General features: G+C 34.0%; 2 protein-coding genes across 4 annotated transcripts; both read right to left on the reverse strand.

Annotated features, from left to right (window-relative positions):
• Positions 1 to 460: 460 nt before the first annotated feature.
• LOC117107111 (monocarboxylate transporter 13-like) lies at positions 461 to 5,452 on the reverse strand. Of its 3 annotated transcripts, none has more exons than XM_033248674.1 (5): positions 4,483 to 5,452; positions 3,508 to 3,648; positions 2,212 to 2,348; positions 1,363 to 2,059; positions 461 to 1,181 (listed from the first exon to the last, which is right to left on the reverse strand). In XM_033248674.1, exons 2-5 carry the CDS (start codon positions 3,581 to 3,583, stop codon positions 1,057 to 1,059), a joined length of 1,035 nt encoding a protein of 344 aa, XP_033104565.1. In that variant the 5' UTR covers positions 3,584 to 3,648; positions 4,483 to 5,452; the 3' UTR covers positions 461 to 1,056. The 3 variants fall into 3 exon arrangements, with proteins under 3 accessions (XP_033104565.1, XP_033104564.1, XP_033104563.1); XM_033248673.1 differs by having other exon boundaries at positions 4,420 to 5,452; XM_033248672.1 differs by having other exon boundaries at positions 4,374 to 5,451.
• A 4,051-nt stretch (positions 5,453 to 9,503) lies between these two features.
• LOC117107110 (monocarboxylate transporter 13-like) lies at positions 9,504 to 14,752 on the reverse strand. Its single transcript, XM_033248670.1, has 5 exons — positions 14,358 to 14,752; positions 11,524 to 11,664; positions 11,206 to 11,342; positions 10,335 to 11,031; positions 9,504 to 10,121 (listed from the first exon to the last, which is right to left on the reverse strand). Exons 1-5 carry the CDS (start codon positions 14,566 to 14,568, stop codon positions 9,997 to 9,999), a joined length of 1,311 nt encoding a protein of 436 aa, XP_033104561.1. The 5' UTR covers positions 14,569 to 14,752; the 3' UTR covers positions 9,504 to 9,996.
• Between the last annotated feature and the right edge of the window lie 7,655 nt (positions 14,753 to 22,407).

Genomic DNA, 22,407 nt, shown 5'->3' on the forward strand with positions numbered 1-22,407 from the left:
TTGCTATTATGATATTCACGCATTCTTGTCATGAGCCATGTTCTCTGGATGATTAGGCTATTTTTCCGCCTCAAGCACCATTCGTAATGTCCTTAAATAATCTTTTTTCATTCAAAAAAAGCCTCTTAAATTTAATAATTTCCCAAAAGAACCCCTCGATTTTAATCTATTTCCATAAGCGCCCCATCAATTTCCACTCTTGTTTTCATAAGCGCCCCGTTCGAATAAGCGCCCCGTTTGAATAAACGCCCCTGAGAAAGTGCAAAAAAATATTTTAAGCGCCCGGGCGCTTATTCGCGCGAGTACGGTATTTCAATTTTCTATCAGTCTAAAGTCATTTAGTCTTGTCACGACCATAAAGTCAATATCAGTTATTTTATTTTTTTATTTTATTTTAATTCGCATTCAACAGCGGTGTCCCGCCACTTACAGAATGGAAACAAAAAACTGATACAAATAAACAGATACAAATAATTTAAATAGTCACAATAAAGATAACAAAAATTACTCTAGTATATGTAAAATACATTTGATCTTCTTTTTATATACTTCTACACTATTATAAAATACATCTATGGAATTATCTTCTTTGCTAAGATTGTTATATAATCTAGGTAATCTTGATTAAACCATTTTTCGTAACATTGACTCTGGCAAAAGAAATTGTGAAAAATTCAGTAAGGGTATTACGGCACCTACGGGGTTTAACAGAAATACCAAATAAAGATGTTAAGTAATTACCATAGATACCATTAACACATTTAAATGAAAATGTTAAATCCAGGAAATTACGTCGACTTTTAAGTGAAGGAAGATTAATAGAACTTTTTGGAACATTACACCCTTGAAACAAATTTAACGAAGCGGCGTTGAATAATGTCAATTTTAGAGGCTTGTGTTGAACTGATGCTGTTAAAAATAAATGTACAAGTTTCAACTTGCGGTCTAACTAAGGAATTAAACAGTTATGGCTATTTTCACAAGTTTTCTGTGAAGGGATGCCTTGTCCAACTCCATTGTAGTATCGACGGAAAATCTACAAAAATATAAGATATCTCAGCATATTTTTTTCATCCTTCTATACACAACGAAACCAAAAAGTAGCACTGAATTAATCATTGCCAAACATAACAATAAAAACTCGGATAACCAAAAATTCCCAACTTGGTCACGAAGATAGCCTGCAAAAGAAGAATAAAATATATTTAGTTCAACTTATAAACTTTACGGTATGCCTTTTGCATTGGTAAGCTATGGAACGGTATGGAGTTAAAATAATAGTATCGTTCTGTAAGTCAGTAGTACACTGTAATTCATTACAGGGAAGAAAAACTACGAAATGTCTGTTATGCCATTACTTACCAAGAAATATAATTCCAATGAATGCACCAACGCCATAAAGAAGATCAACCCAAGCAAATCCAAAGAAAAAATCATCTACCACAGATTTCACTATAAGTGGTTGTATTGCACTAAACCAACCGACAGAAAACCCAAACAAAACCATTGTCAAATAAACCGGATCGCCATCTGTTGTTGTAATGCAAATTAATAAAGCCAGAAACGCAAGAAAATAGATAGTTGCTAGATGGATAAATAAATCATTTGAAACTAATTTGCTAAAAAGATAGTGAACAGGTCTTCCAATGATACTACCTGCTCCGTAAACTGTTAAAATTAACTGACTGGCGCGTAGAGTGGCGCCTCGCTCCAGCATATCATCCGGTATAATCATATCAACACCTTCCTCAACTGCTCCATGTAATAATGAAACGAAAGCAAGAACAACAAACGCGTTGCTTTTAAACAAACGCAAATGACATATTTCGTAAATGTACCTCAACCAACTAGGACACCATTTTTCATCTGCTGGAGTGATTTGTAAATCAGGCTGGGGAGAATTATTTTCTTGCTCCACCACCAGAAGAGAAAGTTCTTCAGATTCTTCATTAGAACTTATTTTTGGCGCTCTGTATATCACTCCGCACAGAACTAGATGGTACGATATTGCCGAGAGAAGGAGATATGAATGTTGCCATCCAAAATTGATAACGAACATCTGTATAGTTAAAAAGAAAAAAAGAAATGATTTTATTATTTTTATACTAATGATAAATTTAGTTTCATAGTGATTTAAATCCTAGCACAAAAGTATTTGTTCTGACATCAATTTATACTCTTTATTCAAAATTGCAGAATATTTAGACCTACCCGATTGACATACGGTGCCATCATAAGCGCTGCACCGTTTATTGCTGCTTTTATAGATATCACTAAAGTGAAATATTTTTTAAAGTAAACATCTAAGGTGAAGTAAGCTACGAAATAGTTTACACATATTCCAATACCTGCAGAAGAGAGAAAAAAACATGAAAGATGATGTTAATAAAATTTAAAGATAAATAACTATTTTTTTATAATAATAATAATAATAATAATAATAATAATAATAACTTCATTTAATAAAGCGCAAAACAATATCCATTAAAAATGTTCATCGGCGATGTACAGAATTTAAAAATATTCATAGACCAACATACACTTTAAACATATAAGAAATATACATTAAAAGCTAATAGAAATGTTTGAAACCAATAATCATCACAAAAATCACAATACCATTTAGCCTAACACATCAAAAATCTACATTGAAATAAAAGAAAACGCGACATGAAATAGAACGATAAAACACTGAATTTTTTTGTATTTTGTAAAAGAAAAAGACAAGACAAGTCTACCAAACCGTCAAAATTTACATCAAAAGGTTAAAAATGCCGAAAAAAAAACTACAGTACATCATGTGTCTTGGAGATTTAAAATAAAAAGCAATTAAAATGCAAGAATATACAGTACATCATGTGTCTTAAATTTAAAATAAAGAGCTTTTAAAATGCAAGAATATACAGTTGTACATCAAGTTTCATGAAGCTGTACTACAAGTTGAATATACCTGACCTACAGAAAGTTAAACATTAAATCTCTTTTTAAATAAATGTGTTTTCAAATGAGACTTGAAAACATCAATGGTAGAACAAGATCTAATATAAAGGGGTAAAGTGTTGAAAAGCCGAGGACCAATATTCTCAAAAGCACGGTCTTGTAAATGCTACTTTTACCATCCGATCGCAGTACTTTAACAGATTTTACCTTTGCAAAAAACTGAAATCCCGATCGAAGGTTTCGTTTTGGAGTGTGCCATTCAATTAGTTCAGATAAATATTGTGGTGCTACACCATGTAGTGATTTATAAACCATTATTAGCAATTTAAATTCAATCCTTTGTGGAATCGGTAACCAATGAAGTATAATGTATACGTCAGTAATATGATCGTATTTACGTGTTCTAGTTACAAGCCTAGCAGCTGCATTCTGGACACGAATAAGTGGTTTAAGTTTTTTCTAAAGAAAAGTAAATAAAATAGTAACACTATAATAAAAAGACAGTTTAATTTATACACCTTATATATATTTTGTACATCTTCAACATATTTTCTAACTTGTACCCACCAATAAGGCTACAAGCCAGGAAAACCGCAGTAATACTCGTTGAGTATGCCATTAAAAGACAGCCACTCATCACCATAAAACTTCCGAGAATAGTAACAATTCGGCAGCCGTATGCTTTGGCGATGATTGCAATAAACACACCTAGACGAGATAGCACATATGATTATACAGTGGAATTATATGTTAATATTATAATACAAAAAGACAAAATATTAATTAATCGATTAAAACATATTTTAAAGCTTATTCCCCAGATTTTCCTACTAAGCTGAAATATTTATAGAATTGTGCTTTGGGACTTTAGTATATCCTTTGACCAAGAAACATGCTTTATTTATCTCGGACACTTTAGGATTATGTTGAACAATTTTAAATTTGTTTAAATTTCTCAATAAACAAGTGTATTATTTTGTCAACTTTGGGAACAATATTTTCTATATTGTAATTTGTATATTATTGATATTCGGCAAACTGGAATTTAATAACGGTAAAATGGCATTCGGCAAACTGGGTTTCTGGAAAAATTGACTCATTATTGCAGCTAGGGTACAGACCCAAACGAAACGCTCGACCAGTTTATGCAGAACCAGACTATTGAAACGACCACTAATGATTCCAGAGCCAAACCAAGGCAATATATATACACAGCCCAGGTGTGAATGCTATACATATACAATATATAAGTTGTTTTAATGGGGTTTTCCCATTTGCCTATTTAAATTTATATTATTATTAAATAATTCCTATTGAGATCCAGCAGGCCGCCATTGATGCACGGTAAAGATTGCACTCTTTAGATCTCCGATCTTTTTCACAAATTCACGGACAAGTGCTGTCTGTAAGAATTTACACCATTGCAAACGTACCAAAAAGAAATTTGAGTGTAGGAATAAGTGCAAGTGCGAATCCAACCTTTGCTGCACTTTCTTCGTAATAGTCAATCAAATAAGGATAATAAATCCCACTTGTCGTTACCACTAAATATATAAGAGTTGCTGTCCAACTTGCAATGGCGACAACCCACGCATATCCAACATCCAGCTCTGAACCCATTGTGTAATGCGATATAGCATAGGTATGATACAACTCTGGCAAAGTAATGTAGAATGTTACCAACAGGGTGAAAATGTGGAGCTAGTCCTATAAATACTTTAAAACGTAATGATATTGCTCTCCTCGTTTACCGCTGTAGTGAAGCTTTAAAAATAAAGAAATCAATTTGTATTTCTGACGTAGGCTACAATGGGAGTGTTTCTATTGGAATACTTTGTTCATTTCGGTTTACAGATCGACCTCGGAAATAAGTCATCGCACTTTTCTGGATTTACCTTCCATACAATAGGTCTACATATAAAAAGATACGGGACACTGCACGTCGGTTACTGTAATTCCATTATTTTGTTCTACGCTTGAGTAGTAGGTTTCAGATTTTGATCTTTTGACCTCTTCCTTATCTTTGTTGTAAAATGCTTTTGAAAACATATTAGCTTTTAACCAATTGGAGTCTGTTACCCACGTATAATTTAGCAGGACTATGGGGTTAGTCCCTGACTGTGTCTGACATGTCTACAGTTTGTTTTTTAAACCATGCTTGCTGGCGGGTTTGACTTATTCTGCAATTTTAGTGTTGAAAATTTGTGTATGTGGTTTTTTGTTTTTTGTTTCGTTTTTTTTAAATATTTTGACAGAAATTGAAGCTTATACGGTATAAAACATATTTCCCCTACCACCAATTTGCGTAATTTTGCTGAGTACCGAAGTGGAAAAAGTTTGAAGCCAGATAGTCTATGAAAGAGATGAGGTGAATATTAATCTTAAGCATTCTTTTAAAGAATCATAATCATAATTTTAAAAATATAACTACAGTATATAAATATTTATTTTTATTTTCTCTCTAAAAAAAAGAAAGACGGAGGGATATGCTAATACATCTTATTTAGGCCTGAATTAATTGATTAAATTTGAATATGCATAGGCCTATGCATAATATTAACAAAAACAAGTACAAAAAATATAAATACTATGAAAATGTATGAAAATATAATTAAAAAAGATTGATGTAGCGATTTTTTATAAAGAAATTGATAGTTAACCTGGTCGAAATGTTGCTTGTCATAATGGCTTTTAAATCTGGCGTTATTATCGTCGTCGTCTATATTATCATCATCATCATCATCATCATCATCATCATCATCATCATCATCATCATTATCATCATCATTTTTTAATTCTAAAATTCACTTGTCAAGTAAAGTAATTTACCGATTATGGTTGAAAACAAAAAGTTATTTTAACATCCTTATATTATAATTACTACCGTAGTGATTGACATTATACCATTCTTTATGTGTGAGTGTTTTGTGGCGATATAAGTAAAAATGGAACAAAACAAATTGCGTTCAGGTATGGTACCGTGAGTAAAATTTAACGAAACATAAAAGTATATTATGTTAAAGACCACTTTTGGGACCAGGGTTTTTGGTGGTCTTTAGCAGCTTTGGTCTCTAATTAGAATCCCTCTAATTAGAAACCGGCACTAAAGTGGTCCTAAATAGGCCTATCACTAGTTAGAGGGAAATTAAGAAATGATTATATATATATAATATCGTTATATATTAAATATAAGATCGTTTTATTTCAAGAGCATTAGACTGGATTCACAGTTACTGTATGCAGTTATTTATTTAATAAACCATTTCTTGGTATTCACACATCAAGTCCTGGGCTCGTTCTGATACCTAAACCTCCATTAAAATATTACTAACAAGATCGTCCTACCAAAAACCATCAGTAACTATCAGTATTGGGCCTACTCATTAGAGCATTATATACACAAAACATCATATTGCTGTATGTTGTGTATTATTTTGGTGTGTATATTCATACCATCATCATTTTTTTAATGCATTCAAGTCACTACCGGTATATAATGTATCGTATTCTTTATTTGAAGGATTTCTTTTAGTTTAGGTGGTTTGCCAAAACCATATGATATATTTAAGTTTGAATGTCCTACACAATTTGTAATCAATATGGAGAATGTATACATATCTTCACTAATTTCACTATTTTTATTTTTATGTAGTCCTTATTCAAAGGGGAAAATTTTGAGATTACTGCCAAAACTATCCTGCTTCTACTGACGAGAAAGAACCGTTCTTTGTAGCAGTAGAAACAGGGCCCACAAAAACGAACGGTTGTTTTTGTTGTCCCAAAGAATGGTTCTTCGGCACGGAATCAATACCGTGCCGAAAGCGCCAAAGAACTGTTCTTGGTACAAAAGAACCGTTCTTCGTAAGATTGTTTTAGCTGCAACATAAATAGAATTAGTAAAATTGTGGAAAATGACAAAATTGATAATTACTTTTTATCAGACTTTGTAAAATACTTCTCGTGTCAATAATTTAGGCCTCTTACATGACTTTACTGTCGGACATACATTAGGTTCGTCAGTAATGATCAGAAATGTCGGTGTTTTACAAGTTTTGTGATAGACTTACGATATCATAATTTATTATTATGAGCTAAGATTCAGTAAAACAAATCTTAAACTTCTATATAGTACCACAGTCGTGTCGTTACGACGCTAGGTGGCGCTCTCTGTTGTCGACTGACGTAGGTCACCGTTCATTGCGCCTGAATGACTTCATAGGCTTTCTGGAATAGGCATTTTAAAATCTAATATTTTACCATCAAAATGTACTAAAACACAAAAGCTCGAATTATATTAGTTATCGAACACACATTTAATCATTTAAAATTTACAAAGAAAAAGTAACATCTTAATAATTACGTATGAAATTGGGATCAATGGTTTGTCAGTGAAGAAAATGGCGTCCGGTTGAACTCTTTTTTTTTACAACGATAGCAACGGAGTAGTATCACGTGGTATCGTGACGTAACACTGTAGCACTTTAATTTGAATATGAAGGAGACGTGACCATGGTATGATTTCTGCAATTTATTCCCTTATCACATATGTTCATTTATAACACTAGCTAGTGTTTAAAGTAGCACTAAAGTTTAGTATCAAATTTTAAAAGGGGGCATGGTCCCTATTTATTGGCCACATAAATGTTCATTTATAACAGAAAAACCGTTGTTTGCAATATGTTCAAATCTATAACCTATTGTTAAATTCTGATTCACATAAAAAAGTTGGCCTGATGATGCTTTTTAAGTTGCTGATTATTGAAGTATTATATATCTTTAACAAATGAGTAATAATAAAATATTTAATTTTTGGTTTATAAATATTAAAAATGACGGTTTAAAATATTAGTATAAGCCCCGCCCACTGGAGATGTTGACTGAAGTGCGAGTAGAGCTGATGACGTATACTCGGTATAACAGTTACAGCCATCCTGTTTATGTAATACAAACATCGTATAGCGCGACATATGAAAGAGGTTCAGTTGGGAACTAAAGTACTGATCTGAAGAAGGAAGCAAAGAAATGGAGTAGCTTTATCATTTTGAGCCACTAGAAAGCGAATTTGAAGAAAAAACAATTGAAAACCAGGCTTAAGATAGTATAATACATACTCCAAGTATCGAAATGCGCCATCGTGTCGGGATTCAATATTTCGACATTAATTATATCATCAGGAATGTTTGTTAGAAAAACAAAATCGATTGGGCAACACTAACGACATCATCAGAAATGATGACCAGGCTTTGTTAAAAAAACAAAATCGATTGGGCAACACTAACGAATGTTGAGCACTACACTATACTGTCCTACTCTAGGCCCGACGGGCTAGGCCTAAGCAGAGTAACAGCACGAACACTCGTCAGCGTACGATGGTTACTATTATTGTTTACGTCTAAATTAGCTATTAAAGCTTATTTTGCAAAATCTTTACAGGTCTCACCACGAAATGACACGCATCGTTGGTGAAATCATATTGAGATATTCACCAAAATAGGTCAAAGGCAACATTTTTACAAAATTTTGATTTTAATGTCTTTGAATAACTTGATACTTATATTTTATTATTTTGCACTTTTTAAGTGAATTTTCTTACTAAAACAGTGTGCGCATATTCTATAATTCTAGTACTATAATTTGTACAGGTTAGTTTATCTTTGAGGCCGATTTTCACAAAATCTGGTTCTCATACACCTAAATTTAAATGCTAACACTTCTGGATCTATTTATCCTAGGGAAGCTATTCAAAGACCAAATTAAAGCTTATAATGTGATCTATCAAAATATAATATAAACTCATTTTTTGATTTTCTAACGATGAGACTCATTTTGTAGTGAGACCTTACCAATGTAACGTACACGAAGCTGAAATTTGATGTAGGGGCACACGGCCTAAGCCTTCGATAATAGTAAACAAAACGCAATTCGGCGATCATCATCACGTCACATTGTAAATTGCCTGGTTGTTTTTCATGTTATCGACTACAATAAAAAGCTAAATTTATTAGTTTGGTTGTTATTATGTTGATATACAAACTGTGTGACATTCACTAATTCTCGAAATTGGTACGAAAGGACCATGGCAAAAATTGCCGACGTAAATTTGACACTCCTCGGCAGTTGTCGGCAGTTTTTGTATTTTGAGTTTCAGCAGGATTTAGACTGTATATGATTGTACCCATAAATTCGTGGTTTACGAAAATAAAATCTTTCCAAAATTGTAAGTGTATTTGTAAAAACAGGAATTTCTATTCTTTTAAAAGCCATTACTGAAGAACACACGATCGAATCGGACGGCAAATAAACGCACTTGGGGAATCCCCGAATTGGTTTGTGTTTATGTATAATTTTACAGTTTTATTATAATAAAAGTAATTTAACTTGGTACAGTCAAATATAGGTAAAATAAATAAATATTTGTACTCTTTTCACTCGACTCCTCTCGTCATTTTTGACGGACCACACTTGAAGACGACGTTGTACTGTGTATGAAGCCTACGTCAAATACATGCAGCAATTCCCTCCTAAAACTAGCATTCATTTATCACGAGAATCAAAACAGCATCTAGGCTTAAGCCTGCATTTTATTTTATTGTAGGATAAATCATCACAACAAAACAAATAAAATCTTAATTTCATTCAAACACATTTACCAACGTCGTCACAAAACGTCCAAACACTGTTAAATCTGGTCGAGCCGGTCCCGATCAAGCGTCGGCGAAGAACATCTGAAGAAAGACCATGTTGTAGAGAACAAGTGATCCGCCCTACCAACGAAGTATGCTTTGAAGCAGGAAGTAAACCCGCGAAGCCCGGACCGCCTATTAAGAACCAGGACGCTAGGCAATACCGTATGTCTACTTTCTATAATTAACATTATTTCAATTATTCTATATCTAAAGTCAGAGTTATTCTGGTCACGACCATTCTAAATTCAATATCAGTTATAGCTATTTTCACAAATATGATATGAAGGGACGTCTTGTTCAAATCAAGCAGTCTTGTTAAGTCCAGCTCCATCGTAGTATCGACGGAAAATCTACCAAAAAATAAAATATCTCAGCATGTTTTTTTCATCTTTCTATACACAACGAAACCAAAAAGTAGGACTGTATTAATTATCGCCAGACATAACAATGAAAACTGGGATAACCAAAAATTCCCGACTTTGTCACGAAGACAGCCTGCAAAAGGAAAATAAAATATTTTTAGTTCAATATATAAACAATTAAAAAAAACTTTACAGTATGCCTATTGCATTGGTAAACAATTGTACGGTATGCTGTTAAAATTTCTTAAATAAATCATAGTATCGCTTTGTAAGTCAGGTGTATACTGTAACTCATTACATGAAAGAAAAACGACAAAATGTCTGTTATGCCTGTGCCATCACTTACCAAGAAATATAATTCCAATGCATGCACCAACGCCGTATAAAAGATCAACCCAAGCAAATCCAAAGAAGAAATCATTTGCCACAGATTTCACTATAAGTGGTTGGATTGCACTAAACCAACCGACAGAAAACCCAATGAAAACCATCGCCACATAAATAGCGTCATCATCTACTGTTGTAACGCAGATTAGTAAAGCCAGAAACGCAAGAAAATAGATAGTTGCTAGATGGATAAATAAATCATTTGAAATAAATTTGCTAAAAAGATAGTGAACAGGTCTTCCAATGAGACTACTTGCTCCGTAAACTGTTAAAGTTAGCTGACTAGCGCGTAGAGTGGAGCCTCGCTCCAGCATATCATCCGGTATAATCATCACAACACCTTCCTCAACTGCTCCATGTAATAATGAAACGAAAACAAGAACAACAAACGCGTTGCTTTTGAACAAACGCAAATGACATATTTCGTAAATGTACCCCAACCAACTAGAACACCTTTTTTCATCTGTTGGAGTGATTTGTAAATCAGGCTGGAGAGAATTATTTTCTTGCTCCACCACCAGAAGAGAAAGTTCTTCAGATTCTTCATTAGAACTTATTTTTGGTGCTCTGTATATCACTCCGCACAGAACCAGATGGTACGAAATTGCTGAGAGAAGGAGATATGAATGTTGCCATCCAAAATTGATAACGAACATCTGTATAGTTAGAGATAAAGATAAAAGAAAAGTTTATATATTTTTTTTATAATATGATAAATTTAGTTCCATAGTGATTTAAATCATTACACTGATTTAAATCCTTTCACAAATGTATTTGTTCTGACATCAATTTATACTCTTTATTCAAAATTGTCGAATATGTAGACCTACCCGATTGACATACGGTGCCATCATCAGCGCTGCACCGTTTATTGCTGCTTTTATAGATATCACTAAAGTAAAATATTTTTTAAAATAAACATCTATGATGAAGTAAGCTACGAAATAATTTACACATATTCCAATACCTGCAAAAGAAAGAAAACATGAAAGATGATAAATAAAAATGAAAGAAGTAAATAACCCAATTTTTATTCTAAAAAAAGTAAATAAAATAGTAACAATATAGGCCTAATTAAAAGACAGTTTAATTCATACACCTTGTATATATTTTTTACATCTACAACATATTTTCTAACTTGTACCTACCAATAAGGCTACAAGCCAGGAAAACCGCAGTAATACTCGTTGAGTATGCCATTAAAATACAGCCACACATCAAGATAAAACTTCCGAGGATCACAACAATCCGGCAGCCCAGTGCTTTGGCGATTATTGCAATAAACACACCTAGACGAGATAGCACATTTATGATTGTAACATTTAAAATCATATCTTAATATTATAATACAGAAAGACAAAATATTAATTAATGGATAAAAAAAATATTTTAAAGCTTATTCTCCAGATTTTCCTACTAATCTGAAATATTTATAGAATTGTGCTTTGGGACTTAAGTATATCTTTAATCTAGAAACATGCTTTACCTAAGATACTTTAGGATTATGTTAAACAATTTTAAATTTGTTCGAATTTCTCAATAAACAAGAGTATTTGTCAACAATAATTTGTATGATAGTAATTGTTATTGTGATGGAATAGACAATAACTGGAATTGCATCGGGAGAATCATTTATAGGTGTAATTTTGCCTTACCTGACGTGGAAATGTACTGAATACACAGTACGTTTGAAAAAAATTGCGAAAAAAAATTGCAAGTTGTTCTCGGGTGGGACTCGAACCCACGATCTCCAGACCTAAATCTGAACATAAAATATAATTTTTAAAAATCTAGGAGGGCGGGGCGACTGTTGAAAACATTAATTTTATACCAATTGGAGTCTGTCACGCACGTTTTTAGTTCCTGTTTAGCAGAACTGCGATCAACCTCAAATGTGTTTGACAATTACAGATTTTTTGTTGTAAACAAATAAGCTCAAAAACCATGCTTGCTGGTTGTATGCTGTATATTATTTCTCTCGTTTAGCCATACAGTTGTGCCTGTGGTGTTTGCTATTTTGATTTTGACAGAAATTGAAGCCGTACGGGATAAACCATATCTCCCTGCCACCTATTTTAAGTCATTTTGCTGAGTACCGAGATGAAAATAGTTTGCAGCCATAGTCCTCCTTAGTTGTAATTCTTTGAACACAGACATTCATAGCAGGTCGAAAAAAAGGAGTAGCCTTTATCTGGTGATTATTCTCTTAGGTTTTCACACCTATACAAAAGCAATCCTTGACTGATACACTTTTATTTTATATTGTTATGCCATAAATTATATAGTGGGCTACGAATAATTTATTTAATGATTTTGAACATTTTCATGCTTTCCCAATTAAAATTGGCCAAGGACTTACGAAGATATGATATTAATCATTGTTTTTGGTAAGCTATTCAATATAATACTCTACACCCCTCTCTGCTGATAGCCATTCAAGCAAGGCTTTAATTAGCCAGAGAAACGTGGTACGACGGAATAGAAACGCATTCATGTAGTAGTACGAGACTTAGGGGAGATTTTTTAAGGTTTTGAAGAAGATGTTTTTTTGTGCGTGTTAGGATTGTTATTATGTTATTGTCATTTTCTTGTGATGTCTATTTAACGAACCAGTCGAATGAAAATCATACTCAACGAAATAAACCAGTCGAATAAGCCCAATGAAAGGATGGATTCAACTGTGCATGTACAGTACTCTTAGGTGTTCCCCAGCACTGTCAACATACCAAAAACTCTCCCAAATAACATTAGTATTTGATAAATGTATATTGATGACATTTCATGTACAGTATGTTGGGCAAAATGGCTAAGTTACACAGGCCAGTATTGAGTAAATGTGGTACTATAAAAAAAAAATCAAACATTTTTGTCACTGTAAATCATTGATTATAATAGCTTGCTATCAATCAATCATGTCCCAATGTTTAGTTGTGGGAATGGTCAACAAACCATTATTTAACATTATTTTGGTAGTTAATTCCAGTATTGTATTGTATTCACAAATATTTTTAGAGGGCTGTTTACTCAAAATCATGTTAGTAACTATTCACTCCCCAGCTATTTGAAATGTAGCAAAATCTACACTATTGTTTTCTGCAGTTTCAATTTCTTCAACATTTTGTTTAAGATTTATGATTTTTTTTGTTTAATCCAGAAATTGTGAAATACATGTAGGGTATTGTGGTGATAGAGGGCCCAAGTGTAAAACAGTGCACATTCTGCGTTATTCTCCTTAGACAATACTTATTAGGAAAAAGTTAACTATTAGTATTAATTTCTTTCCTAGTGAAATTTTAATAACATCCTAATACATGAAATTATTGTAACATAATTTAATCAGTCAATTATGGGTACTCAGTGCTACAAACAACCACTACAATATTTTGTTTTCTAATGACATCATATGCTTTATAATCATTTTAGTATTTCTATGGTAACTGAAGTTACATTTCATCCTTTATTGTATTCACATGGTTACTCACTTTATCTTAAAAACATGAAAGATCTACAAGTAATCATTTCTTATTGCTACATGGTAGTATTATTGGAATGAAATATAGATAAAAATGTTAAATTTATAATGCTAAACACAAAAACCAAGAAAAAAAATCTCATGTCCAAGAGACAGACAAAACATGAGGGAAGGGAAGATAGGTTATAAAACTTTGACAAGAGCATTGCTTAGGCCTATTTATTTTAATTTTGCATAAAATAAAAATGGTTGTGGTTTGAGTTTTCTGTTTTTGTATGCAGGTTTCCATTTTCAGATATAAAGAAGCAAGACTACAATAACTAGGTGCCAGCAGCTAAAAGGAAAAAATAAAAATAAAACACGGGAGGGTCAGCTGCCTGCCTCTCTTCCGATATTATGCACAACATCTCAACACATAAATCAGGCATTGAAAACATGTCCTATATTATATATATGTAGGCCTTACCGGTATGTACATGAAAAAGCTAAAATACACCATTCCAAACGTACCAAAAAGAGATTTGACTGTAGGAATAAGTACAAGTGCGAATCCAACCGTTGCTGCACTTTCTTCGTAATAGTCAATCAAATAAGGATAATAAATCCCACTTGTCGTTACCATTACATTTATAACAGTTGTTGTCCAACTTGCAATGGCGACAACCCACGCATATCCAACATCCAGCTCTGAACCCATGGAGAGTGTAATGCAATATAGCATAGGTATGATACTCAACTCTTGCAAAGTAGAATGTTACCAGCAGGGTGAAAATGTAGAGCTAGTCGTATAAATACTTTCTGATGTAATGATATTGCACTCCTCGTTTACCACTATAGCGAAGCTTTAGGAATAAAAAAAAATCAATTTGCAATTCTGACGTAGGCTACAATGGGAGTTTTTCTATTGAAATACCTTGTTCATTTTGGTTTTACAGATCGGTCATTAGATTTTTTAGTTATCTTTCATACAATAGGTCTACATAAAAGGTGAATCGGACCAAGGTAATTCAACAGAAGGACGCACATTGAGATTAGATACGTTCAGACGAGTCAGAAGTAAGCTTTGAAGTAGCAGTTTACTTGTCGTAAGCCCTGGGTAGTTCCTGTGAAGACGCTCTTTGTATTAAGTTACTTCAACGGTACTGCAGACGATTTACTCCTGAGCAGTCTCAGGAGTAATTGTGCTACTTCCGCGTACTAAAGGAAGAAATGCGCGCTCGGAGTAGCGCTGTGTGTAGACGCACTTACTTCAGAGCTCGAAAGTAAATGCGACCTTTATTTTGACCTCAATTATTTTCAAAAGATGAATACCTACAAATGAGTGCCAAAATAACATTTCCTGTGATGTGGGAAGCCTAGTAGGCACGATGTTTTCATAATTGTTTACAATTTCTAAACAAATATGTGCAAAATAACCGTCAAGAGACAGCGAAGTGGTGACTATCACTTCCGGAAAATTTGCATAGTTACTTCTAAGCTTTCAACTAGTTGTCCTGGGTAAACATCGTGTGGACACCACTGATCTCTACTTAATGGCGGATCCAGGGGGTTCCCTCTGTGAAGAAACATAACAAAACTACTGGGTCCTGGCTTACAGAAGGCATGCTAACTTCAGACGCGATCCAGACCTTCGCCCAGTTCGCCTAGGCGAAGGTGAGGGTGAGAAATAAAAATAAAATGTTGACCATTTTTCCAACAATCATATTGAATTATTATCACATAAGTTATACTTTATATAAAACATAAGTAACATACTATATAGAGAAAATGAATTATAATAATAGGCCTCTTTTAAGTAGAACTATATAAAAAAATAAATCAATCAATAAATAAAATAATAATAATAATAATAATTTACCTTGAATATCTTCAAAGCATTAATTACATTTACGTTTACTATTACTTTAATTTACTATTATTTAAAATGTCACATTTGGCGAGTTTTGGTGCCAAATTTACATAAATGAGCATAACACCTCAACCGTCTATTTGACATACACATTTACTACAAGGGTGTCATTTTAATACAGAATTACAGATTAATTAAGTTCAATTTATCACACCATTTAGAAAGTAACATTTTTCTTAGGGCTATATGCTTTTCAACTGCTTTTTCAAAAGAGAGTTTCTGTTTGAATTCTAACAATGTCGGCTTCTTATTCTTACATCGGCATAAATAATCCTTTGCATGTAAAACAACCAAGTTTATGTGAACATTAGTTTGAGAACCAAAACAAAGAGCTTTATAGGACAATTCACTTCCATCTAATAAAAAAATGCTTGTTAATTTCTTTCCAGAAATTAATAGTGATTTTACAGTCCCAGAAAAGTTGAACAATTGTTTCGGTCTCTAAATGACAAAAAGTACATTTTTCAGATTGTATAATATTTATTTTAAAAAGAAAATCATTTACCGGCAGAATTCGATGTAAAAACCTGAACTGAAAGTATCAAAAACTCGTCGACTGCGTACAAAGACGTGGGGCAAGGTAAATATCAGGCCAATTCAGTTCAGGATCATTGAATTCTGCCGCCCATTTCATCTCGGAAACCGGAGTCTTAAGTAACTTTTTAGTGCACAATTCACATATAAACTTGCATACCTTTGGTGATTTTTTTTACACTTTCAAGAATTTCATCTTGATTACTTTGTACATTATGGTAGATATTACCTAATTCGTATTGTTTTTTCCAATTTTCTGGAATAGCATGGATCAGTGAAAAAAAATCTAGGTAATTAACTTTAGTCGGTATAACACATTATTACACCGTTAACATGCGTGATATCTGCAAGAGTCTGAATGTCCTTTTTATACAGTCTTTGATTAAACACAGGTTTTCCTCCAATTCTAATTTGCGAATTATTCCATAGAATTTGTTTACCAAAGCAGTTAACAGGCGTTTCGAAGGTAATATCACACCATGCTGACACCACATTTCTTATAAATTGATTTGTGATATTACTTATACATTTTTCGTTTGATTTCATATTACATCGCCAGAAGAAATTTCCACCTAAATTTCTCATATGAAGTGCAAAAAATACCTTCCAAACTCCCTTATTTTTTTCATTAAGCAATCGTTTGATCCATGTTATCTTTAACCCCTTTACTACTGAATCTAAATGATACATCCTAAGCCCTCCATCTACATAGTCTCCAATTACTGTTTTTCTGTTGATTTTGTCTGGTTTGCCTGACCATATAAACTTAAACATAATGGATTCGAGGTCTTTGATAAATTTGTTTGGTGGGTCAGGCAAAACAGAAAATAGATATGCAAATTGAGATATGCCAAGAGATTTAACAATAGTAATAATAATAATAATAATTTATTGAACTTACACTTTTGTTACAGTGGCACTCGTCAATTGACGGTGCGTTCAAGACCAACAAATTTACAAAAGAAGTTACATTAAAAAAAATATAAAAGCACAAGCACAAAATTTGAAAGCCCCTTCTTATCAAATACCTTCCAAACGCCCTTATTTTTTTCATTAAGCAATCGTTTGATCCATGTTATTTTTAACCCCTTAACTACTGAATCTAAATGACACATCCTAAGCCCTCCATCTACATAGTCTCCAATTAATGTTTTCTGTTAATTTTGTCTGGTTTGCCTGACCATATAAACTTAAACATAATGGATTCGAGGTCTTTGATAAATTTGTTTGGTGGGTCAGGCAAAACAGAAAATAGATATGCAAATTGAGATATGCCAAGAGATTTAACAATAGTGATTTTTCCAAATGGTGTTAAATCTCTCATGGACCATAAGCTAAGCATTTTTTTAAGTTTTTCTAAAATTTAATTCGAACAAATCGTTCAAATTTGCAGAAAAAGTAACGCCAAGCATACTTACTGGACCTTCAGTAAAACCTAGTCCCGTGTATGAAATGTCTGGAGGGGTTTTTTTAAATACACCAAATGGGAGCACCACAGATTTGTCAAAATTAATAGCCAACCCTGAACAGTGCTTAAATTCCTCAAGTGCATCCAATACGTGCAGAAGTGCGGGAATGTTTTTCAAAAATATTGTTGTGTCATCAGCGTATGCACTAATTTTGACAGAAATGTTTTCTATTGTAATGCCTTCTATATTTTCGTTTTTTCAGATATTAATATTAAGAATTTCGCTACATATTATAAAAAGATATGGGCTAAGCGGGCACCCTTGTCGGAGCCCTCGACTAAGCGGAAAAAAGGAAGTTGAATGTCCGTTATTGATTATACATGAAGAGATATCCGAGTAGAGAGCTTGAATGTACCTGATAATACTCTTTCCAAGATTAAAATGTTCAAGTACTTTTAAAATAAACGGCCATTCAAGCTTATCATATGCTTTTTCAAAATCGACCATGAAAATCATACCGTCCAATTCTTTTTCATTTAAATACTGAATAACATCAAGACCATGATGAAAATGTTTTATATTTAATTTCAAACACACGTGTGTGGCCTATATTATAAATAAGATAAGCCCTATGTCGTATTGTTTTCTATATGGGGAGTGGTGTGGGGTGGGTATGGTAAATTACTAACCGGGAAAATAAATACCCACTCCGACCCAAGACCCCTGTTACGCGCCTGGTGTTAGCCCTGTTACGCGCCATGTGTGCCCTTGTGCGGACACGGGATGTGCCCCCCCCCCACCCTCTAAAGTTGGAAACCTTGTTTTTGCAAAATAATTTGATGCAATTTGTTATTATAGGCCTAATCAATAAATTCCTCATCAACCGATATAACCTTAAACATTCTTGGAATTGACATAACATTACTGATGTTGTACACACCCTTCAGTGTGAAATGTGACTTTCTTTGCAAGCACATATAACATCTAAGGAAAGAAGAGCTTAGATTGGTACCAGATAAAATAATTTTGTTATCAACATTAATACATTATGCTAATTTTTATCTTTGTAAGCGCATAAGACAGTGCAAATTATTTCTGTGACAGTCTTTTGAAGTGTGTAAAGCTCCATTTTATCCCATACATAGTCCAAATATTGGGGGGGGGATGATACAATGGACCAACCCCCTCGTCAAATATTGGGGGGATATATCCCCCCCCCCCGGGATCTACGCCTATGCCGAAATGGCACGTCATTGCGCGGCATTGCGGGGACAAAATCGTGCAAGTGTCAAAGTGGCTTAATGCTCTCTCTCTCTCTAGGTCCGATCAGGTGCATTCTTACCAATTTTACCCAGAGTTGACGGAACTAGGGGGTGCTGTGTTATGCAGAGTAATGTGTGACCGGAAATGGTCTGCAGTCAGTTGGTTGTTACCATGCGCCAGTGATGTTGGAGTACAGAAAGATGAAACTATTTATGTATTGCATGAATAAAGTTCGGGGTTTGTGTCGGGTAGTGACTGTCTCTTATACACATCTAGATGTGTATAAGAGACAGCATTTACGTTTACTATTACTTTAATTTACTATTATTTAAAATGTCACATTTGGCGAGTTTTGGTGCCAAATTTACATAAATGAGCATAACACCTCAACCGTCTATTTGACATACACATTTACTACAAGGGTGTCATTTTAATACAGAATTACAGATTAATTAAGTTCAATTTATCACACCATTTAGAAAGTAACATTTTTCTTAGGGCTATATGCTTTTCAACTGCTTTTTCAAAAGAGAGTTTCTGTTTGAATTCTAACAATGTCGGCTTCTTATTCTTACATCGGCATAAATAATCCTTTGCATGTAAAACAACCAAGTTTATGTGAACATTAGTTTGAGAACCAAAACAAAGAGCTTTATAGGACAATTCACTTCCATCTAATAAAAAAATGTTAGCTGCATTTGGTGGATTAAGTCGCAAAATTTTATCTTCGTTTGGTAGCGCCATTTACTCTATGTAGACGGAGACCGGTTTCGTTACCGGTTGGTACATTTCTTACAAGCATTCAGCCAAAGGCCAATGAAAGTTTTTATCGATGTTTGCCATCCTTATGTGAGCTATCGTAAAGTCATGGTTTGCTCGACTTGCGTTCAATTTAAATCTCCGAACTTCTGAAGCTGAGATATTCTATGAATGTAGGCTTGTATCGCAGGCTACAATTTAAAAACGGGTGACCAAATAATGAATTAGGTGCTAAATTTTGATTTAATGCTGGGTAAGTTAAAAACAGACATTGCGTCCGAGTGGGACTCATTTAAAAATTCGAGGGGGTTCGCTAGAAAACAGGGGGGTTCGCTAGAAAAGGGGGGTTCGCCCGAACCATAAAAACCCCCCCTGGCTACGGGCCTGGACGCGATGGTGTGCGTCGGGGGCAGTCGCGTCGTAGAATATTAAACATGTTTAATATTTCTCACGACGGCTCAAGACTGTCCCCGACGATAAATCGGGTCGGACTGCGTCGGCCGACGCTGTCTGAGTTCTGTTTAAGACGACCCCCTGTTTCATGGTCGGAATTTCTAATTTTTTGTGGTCCTGATACTGCATCTAGCTGGATAAATGGAGCCAAATGCAAGGGTAATCTTCCAAATAATACCAGTTTATGAGTTTTTTTTTTTAATCTTCACCACCAAAATCGTATTTTCCCGTATTTAAAATTGCGTTCATTCATACAACATTCAGTTGCTTCATTACAGTAGTAAGTTCGCGTGTTACGGACGATCATGATTACAGGCACAGGTAGCCCTGAGTAGTGCCGAATGCTGCTCTAAAGGCCAGGCAGCCAAGTTGGAAAGTAATACGCCCATTGACATTTATTCGTTTGAGGGTGGCACATAGAGTGTTGATGGGGTGTATGGGTGTACTTCAAGGATGATTTAAATGCTTTGTTTTGCAGTGTCTGTAGTAAATATGAGGGAAAATTAGTGAGTTGTATAGAATAATGGAAGTCCGATTGTTGGATAAATTTTCTGGTATTTCAGAATATAGAAACATGACCAATTTTGGAACGGGGGTGACTTATTTGGTTTCCACGATAGTGCATTGTCAATGATGAGACCCAGATGTTCATATTTAGTAACTTGACAGATATGATCAAGTTTAGCGCTTAGAGACTTTTTGTATTTTGCGCTCTATAAATTAATAACCATTAACCATTATATGATGATTGTTGATGGAAAGGTCTAGAGGGGTTATTTTTTTAATTTGTGTAGAGTTCTAATAAGCATTGACATGGTTTTATTTTTGTTTATAAGAATTTTGTTGTGATGAAGCCATTTATGCTGGGATATTAGATCTTGGTTAAGTGTATTTTGAATTGTAAAATTCATCATCATCCCATCATCATTATATTGGCCTAGTCAAAATGGAACGCAAACAAATATCTCATGATCTTTTATCAGGGATATACTTAATATCCAGGAAAACTTAGGCCTAACTATGGCTTACTTTTTTGCCTTTAACACAATTTCTTCACTTTTTAATATTAATAATATTATTATCTACTATCACCATCGTCATCACCATCATCGTCATCATCATCATCATCATTATTATTATTATTATTATTACTAGTAGTAGGTATATTGTAGTATTAAAACAAAACTTATAGGGCTTGCAAAAGGAAGGAAACTAAACTTAACCATACAATATCACATTTTTGTATCTGAAAAGACCTGGTCTGGGATTTATGGATTTAAGATTTATAAAAATCATGCTTACGCCTATGTGTTATTATAGTAGGCCTATGAATAACGTGTGCTAATGCATAGTTACATAGTTTAGAAGTATTTATTTTGAGCGATCCCTGGAAAAAATTGTATTGGCTAGCAAAAACAAGCTTTAAAATATTAACACTGTCTGTAACACAATCTGTATACGTCCCTAGGATGGATGGATGGATGGATTTATTCGGTGTAAACACCAAGGATAACCAACGAAAGTCTGTAGAACACTTATTTCCAGTGGGGTACTTGGAGCAGTACACTGGGATACAATCACTTAGTCCTACTCTTTTTCCAATACAGTATACCGTTACTGCGTACTTTAACGTGCATCTGGCCCATAATTCACACGGACCAACGGCTTAAACTCTCGTCCGAAAGGCGGTGATGAGTCGTAACTTGCATTTAAGGCCCAGCTGACATACAAATATAGCAGCGATGGCAATTTCCATGGTTCAGCGTAGTGCACAACCTCCAGTTTAACCAACGGAGCTAAGCTGCTTTTAAATAATACAAAAAGACAGTAACTACGAAAAGAGACAGAGACATTTTGAGATTCAACGTTTCGATCTACTTGATCATTTTCAATAATACTGGTGAGAAAATCTCACCCACCCATATATATTTACAATATTTACAGAAGTATAACAGAAAGCAAATAAAAACCGACTAATGAAATTAAAATCAAAATTATATCAAAGAATCCGAATCCTGTTAACCGTTAGCTGCCGTGCGTCCATGCGAGAAAATCCCGATCCGGATACCAACAATAATATGACGATCGAATCACGTGCCAATAAGAAACTGGAAATTGTAATCGCGTACGTGTGATTGGTTGATGATAGAAACGCCCTCAACTTGCTAACCGATAGCGTTTTGCTAACCGTTAGCGTATCCGGATACCGCTAACGGTAAGCGCTAACCGATCG

This window comes from Anneissia japonica, unplaced genomic scaffold (genome assembly GCF_011630105.1).
Source record: "Anneissia japonica isolate Jap-2015-1 unplaced genomic scaffold, ASM1163010v1 scaffold287817_len136503_cov194, whole genome shotgun sequence".
Lineage (NCBI taxonomy): Eukaryota > Metazoa > Echinodermata > Crinoidea > Comatulida > Comatulidae > Anneissia > Anneissia japonica.

What these genes read in the sequence shown, in the direction of transcription:
- LOC117107111 (XM_033248672.1), bottom strand. Translation starts at nt 4,560, where the DNA reads ATGGGTTCAGAGCTGGATGTTGGATATGCGTGGGTTGTCGCCATTGCA. An exon ending in TACACTCAAATTTCTTTTTG is followed by an intron (nt 3,649 to 4,373) that starts GTACGTTTGCAA and finishes TATCTCGTCTAG; the next exon opens with GTGTGTTTATTGCAATCATC. An exon ending in CATTGGAATTATATTTCTTG is followed by an intron (nt 1,182 to 1,362) that starts GTAAGTAATGGC and finishes CTTCTTTTGCAG; the next exon opens with GCTATCTTCGTGACCAAGTT.
- LOC117107110 (XM_033248670.1), bottom strand. Translation starts at nt 14,568, where the DNA reads ATGCTATATTGCATTACACTCTCCATGGGTTCAGAGCTGGATGTTGGA. An exon ending in CCTGGCTTGTAGCCTTATTG is followed by an intron (nt 11,343 to 11,523) that starts GTAGGTACAAGT and finishes TTTCTTTTGCAG; the next exon opens with GTATTGGAATATGTGTAAAT. An exon ending in CATTGGAATTATATTTCTTG is followed by an intron (nt 10,122 to 10,334) that starts GTAAGTGATGGC and finishes TTCCTTTTGCAG; the next exon opens with GCTGTCTTCGTGACAAAGTC.